Source organism: Ciconia boyciana, chromosome 13 (genome assembly GCF_034638445.1).
Source record: "Ciconia boyciana chromosome 13, ASM3463844v1, whole genome shotgun sequence".
Lineage (NCBI taxonomy): Eukaryota > Metazoa > Chordata > Aves > Ciconiiformes > Ciconiidae > Ciconia > Ciconia boyciana.
This window is the reverse complement of record NC_132946.1, coordinates 5,773,055-5,777,530: the sequence shown is the minus strand read 5'-3', so window position 1 is coordinate 5,777,530 and position 4,476 is coordinate 5,773,055. Positions and strand designations below refer to the sequence as shown.

General features: G+C 52.5%; 1 protein-coding gene across 1 annotated transcript; it reads right to left on the bottom strand.

The window, feature by feature from the left end:
* Positions 1–501: 501 nt before the first annotated feature.
* Positions 502–3,010, bottom strand: GRIFIN (galectin-related inter-fiber protein). The gene is made up of 4 exons (XM_072878576.1): positions 2,999–3,010; positions 1,396–1,475; positions 1,139–1,301; positions 502–666 (listed from the first exon to the last, which is right to left on the bottom strand). The coding sequence occupies exons 1-4, from the start codon at positions 3,008–3,010 to the stop codon at positions 502–504; spliced, it is 420 nt and encodes a 139-aa protein (XP_072734677.1).
* Positions 3,011–4,476: the final 1,466 nt, after the last annotated feature.

Genomic DNA, 4,476 nt, shown 5'->3' with positions numbered 1-4,476 from the left:
GATTTCCATGTTTGATTTTATTGGCAAATACGGTAGCATTTTTACCCAGCTCCTGGAAGGAAATGTGCCTTTCCATCCCTAACATCCACACCCATTACATCTTTCACCACGCGGTCAGCTGAGGACTAGCACTAATTCATACCCTGCTCTTGGGCAGGCACAATTTCCAGGGTAACATTCAGGTGTCCAGACTACTTGAAGCAGACCTGATCTGTCAGGGTGTCCAACAGCAAAGATGATAAGACCTACAAATCCCATTGGGCACCCTAAGGCATAGGGGCAGAAGGTCTTCGATGATCTGGGCTACAGTTAGCGGCATGGCTGGGTGCTGCCTTAGTGGCATGCGATGGGAACGACCATCCCTTCCACTATGATGACACATGCATTGCCATCTCCCTGGCCAGTGATGGCACGTGTTGGGTGGAGAAGGGGAGGAGATGGTCTCCAGCTGGATCAAGAGCTTAAGGGGAATGGTCTGCGAGACTGTCCCAACTCTGGTCTCTAGTAAAGACCTCGTTTGGTGATTTCCACTGAAGAAATGGCAATATCATTGAGAATCTGCAGCTTGGTGATAGACGAAAGCTGCTTCTGCCGATGCTTGTACTGCAAGATTTTGTTTTCGTCGATGAAAATGTGGAAATAGTCCTGGTCAGAGTAGATTTCAACCTGAAAGAGAGACTGTGTTAGGTTCACCATGTGGCCACACATCCTCACTGGACCCTGCTGCCACTATGTCAGTGAGTGCCCCGATCTGGGCACATGCATCTACAACCCACTTCAAATCCTGCCAGAGCCGACACACACACTGCTCACCCCCATTTTGGGCAAAAGGAGGGAATAATTGACTTCTTCACTCCATGATAGCAGAAACTGGTGATAATGCAAAGCCTAAAGTGAAAACAAATGCAGCATCCAGGGATTATTGCTGGAGCTCTGCATGCCTGTGCCAGAGTTGGGTGTAAATCAGCAGCAAATCAGGGGACAACAGGAATACTATCAGGGGACAGAGCCAGAGAGGGGATGTTATTAGGTATGGTGCTGGCAGGAAAGGCAGGGCTAGGTCCATGAGGAGGACCCCAATATTGGCTGGATCACTCCTGTCCCAGCTGAGGAGACCCATGGGGTGACACAGGGTTACCTGAAACGGCTCCTTTGCTTCGAAGGGGAAGGTGTTATTAACTTCTTCCTTCCCCCAGTGGTTGGCGAGGAAGGAGTTGCAGATGATTCTGGAGCTGGAGAAGCGGGGGTTAAAATGGAGAGCGATTTGGTCTCCGGGGTCACAGAGCAAATTAATTTCAAACCTAAGATGGTGAGAGAAAGAAGTGATGGAGAGCTGTGGAGCGATGCTGCTGGCTCTCGCGAGCCTAGAGAGCTGCGAGCAGAGCGTGTCCTTACATGCTCGTACTGGAACTGGTCTCACCCTTGACCACGACGCTCCAGCCGGGACACATCCCTTCTGGGTACAGGGCCTCGAACTGCCGGCGAGGAGGTGATGGTGAAGCATGGCAAGGTGGGAGAGGTGCACGGCCCCACTCATCCCTTACACTTCTCCATCTTTCCCACCCTCTCATCATCTTCTCCTTTCTCCCCACTTCCCATGCAGGCACACTCTCTGCCCCTGCCTTTTTCTCACTCCTAAATAATCTCAGGGGCTCTAAATTGGTAAGAAATGAGGTTGCTACAACATGCAGTTGATGAGGTGGGATTTGCTGCCCCCAAGGTCTTTTCTAAAGAGCTGTGTGGGATCAGGGAGCAAAAATTAAAGAACCTGAATGCGTTCATTGTGAGCAGGACACAAAGATGCTCTGCTCCTCTCCTTGCCTGGGCAATACAAAATCCAAAGCAGAAAACTTTGTGATACTTTGAAGCAGAGTGTGAAAGACAAGGACTCATCAAGGAATGGGTGTAACGTGGCATCCAGCCTGTCCTCATCCAGCATCGCATGGGTGACTCTTCCCACGAGTTCCTGCCTGATCCCCTGTTCCAGCCGCTCCCCCCATCTCCAAGGTTAAACTTGCATAAAATGAGCTGGAAAATGTTCCTTTTTGAATAATTCATAGTTTTATTAAATAACTCATTTTAATAAGAACTGCTTGCCATTTCACCCCACGTTTTTTAGCACTCTAATGATCTTGCATCTCTGAGCATCCTCCTCTCCCAAACTTAATGCTCACACTGGGAAATTCTCTCCAGCCTTGGCATCTCCACTGCCAGCTGCATGCCTACCTCTCCCTCCCTACAGCTCAGGACTTTCACTCCCCTGATTCTTTCTCTGCCACGATTTCCCATTTCCAATGCATTTTTGGGATATGCACATTTTGGGGCAGGAGCTGAGACATGATGATGGCCAACCTCATGCCCTCATGCCCGGCTACTTTTGGAGGGTGGCTTTAGGAACCTGCACATGGTCATTCAAAGGCTCTGACCACACCAGTGTTCAACCCTGTGAAACACAGAGAGCTGATGGAACTAGTGATACGGTTTCAAACAGCAAGTGGTGATGGCAGCAGCCAGGTTTGCCTTGCCATGACCCTTAGCTTGTCATCATTACAACCACCCCAGCAAAAGACACACCACATGCAAAGGAAACAGCAGTTCCCTCTTTGCTGCTGGCTGTCCCAGCGGAGATGGATGGCAAAGCACAAGTCTCCCCTGCTAAAGCATGGGTTGTATTCTGGTCTCAGCTTAAAACCTCCAAGCCAGAAGTGCTGCCATCAGGGCAGGATTACCCCAGACCAGCCCTGGTATAACTGAGATGAAAAATCTGTCCTATTGTCCTTTATTGAAAGCCATGAAGCTCACAGCTTTGCAATAGCCTGGACTGGACTGAAACAGAGGAGCAGTACTGCAACTAGTATCCCCACATCTTTCAGGATTTCTGGCTCTGCTCTGCCTTTCTTGCCCTTATTTGTGCCACTTTCCTTTAACCACCACCTGACCCCACGCCGTCACCCCTCAGACAGACCAGGCTGTGCCAGGTCCTGTCCCCAGTGCTTACCCGCAATGCCATCCCGCTCGCCTGCCCCCGCACCGCAGACCCGGCCGAGTGCATGGTCAGAGGGGTCTATATAGGGGCCGCTGGCCAGCAGCCCGCGTGCGCAGGGATTAGCAGTGACAGCAGGCTGAGGTCTTCTTTTCAGAGTGGGCTGTCGGGCACGGATGGGAGATGGGGAGCAGCAAATCCCGCTGCCCAGCCGGCGGGGTTAGCCCGCTCATGCGTGCAGGGCTAATCCAGCCCCGCTGCTGCCCGCACAAAGGCAGCGATGGCCGGGCAGTCCTGGGCTGTGACGTGATGGAGTTGGTGTGTGGCAGCGGCGGGGCAGACAGGCATTCAGGCTGTAATCCGGGGGGGGAGATGTGTTTAATGCACGAATGAAGGATGGGGACTTCCAAAGCTGGGGGAAGATACCGGGAGTCCCATCTACTGCAAAGTCCAGAGAGAAGGGAGGTGGCAGAAGAGAAATGGTGGCTTCTACAGGGGATCAGCTTCACCCTGACCAACAGAGATTTCTTTTTCTCCCTGTTTTCCTTTTTGATCACTCTTTGTGGGTCAGAGCCTGGCCTGAAACAAGCTGACGCCAGCTCTGTCACAGCCGCTTTTCCACCTCGCGGCGCCCCAGGGCCGGCGGGGCTCGGGGTGCTGCTGTGCTGAGCTCAGCACGCCCTGGCTCCGCGCTTCCCCTCCCTGCTAGGGACAATACAGGGATTTGGGAGCAGGGCGAGGGAGCCTTTGTCTGATATTTCCTGTCATGGAAAGGCACCAAGAAATGGGTAGCGATGAAATGAATTTCAGTGATGGGGATTTTCATACTGACAGTCAGCATGTGCTAACATATGGCTGGGTGAAGCCGAGCTGCGGAAGGGAGGGATGGCTGCGTATCCCCCCCCTTCACAGGGTAAATGCATTAAAAACATATGCTGGCCTCATCCCTGCAAGCACTGGAGGCTGTGATGCTCCCCAGCTGGTCCTACAGGAATCCATGGCTTTCTCAGTTAAAAACTCCTCACTGTATGGGCCGCAGTGCCGAAATTATTTAATGTGTTTATTTTATTTCCAGCAGATAAGCAGAAAGGGAGCTACTATCCCAGGCTCTGGTGCCCTTGGCAGACAATTAAAAATGCAATCCAGCAGACATAGAAGCCAACAGACTCTCTCGGGGCTGAAAAAGCCAAGTCCCAGGCTGGGATTTGCCCGTTTGGACTCCTACAAAACCAAACCATGTGAAGCTGAGCTCTGCCATGGTCTCCTTGCTCAGCTCCCGGCTCTTCAGGCGCCGTGCTGGGGAGCACCAGAGCAGAGCTCTGTGCTACAGATGGCAGCATCGGGACGTGCAAGGGAGCTGCGAGCCAGCAACGGAGATGCCAGGGTGGTGGTGGCAGGGCCAGGGACATCCCATCCATCCCTCCTTGGGGTGCCGTAGGATGCTGGACATTGACCTCTCCAATCTGCCCAGCCGCATGTCTCCCCTACTTATG

Coding starts and splice junctions, on each gene's coding strand:
- GRIFIN (XM_072878576.1), bottom strand. Junction 1,302..1,395: donor ACCAGTTCCAGTACGAGCAT/GTAAGGACACGC, acceptor TCACCATCTTAG/GTTTGAAATTAATTTGCTCT. Junction 667..1,138: donor AAGCAAAGGAGCCGTTTCAG/GTAACCCTGTGT, acceptor TCTCTCTTTCAG/GTTGAAATCTACTCTGACCA.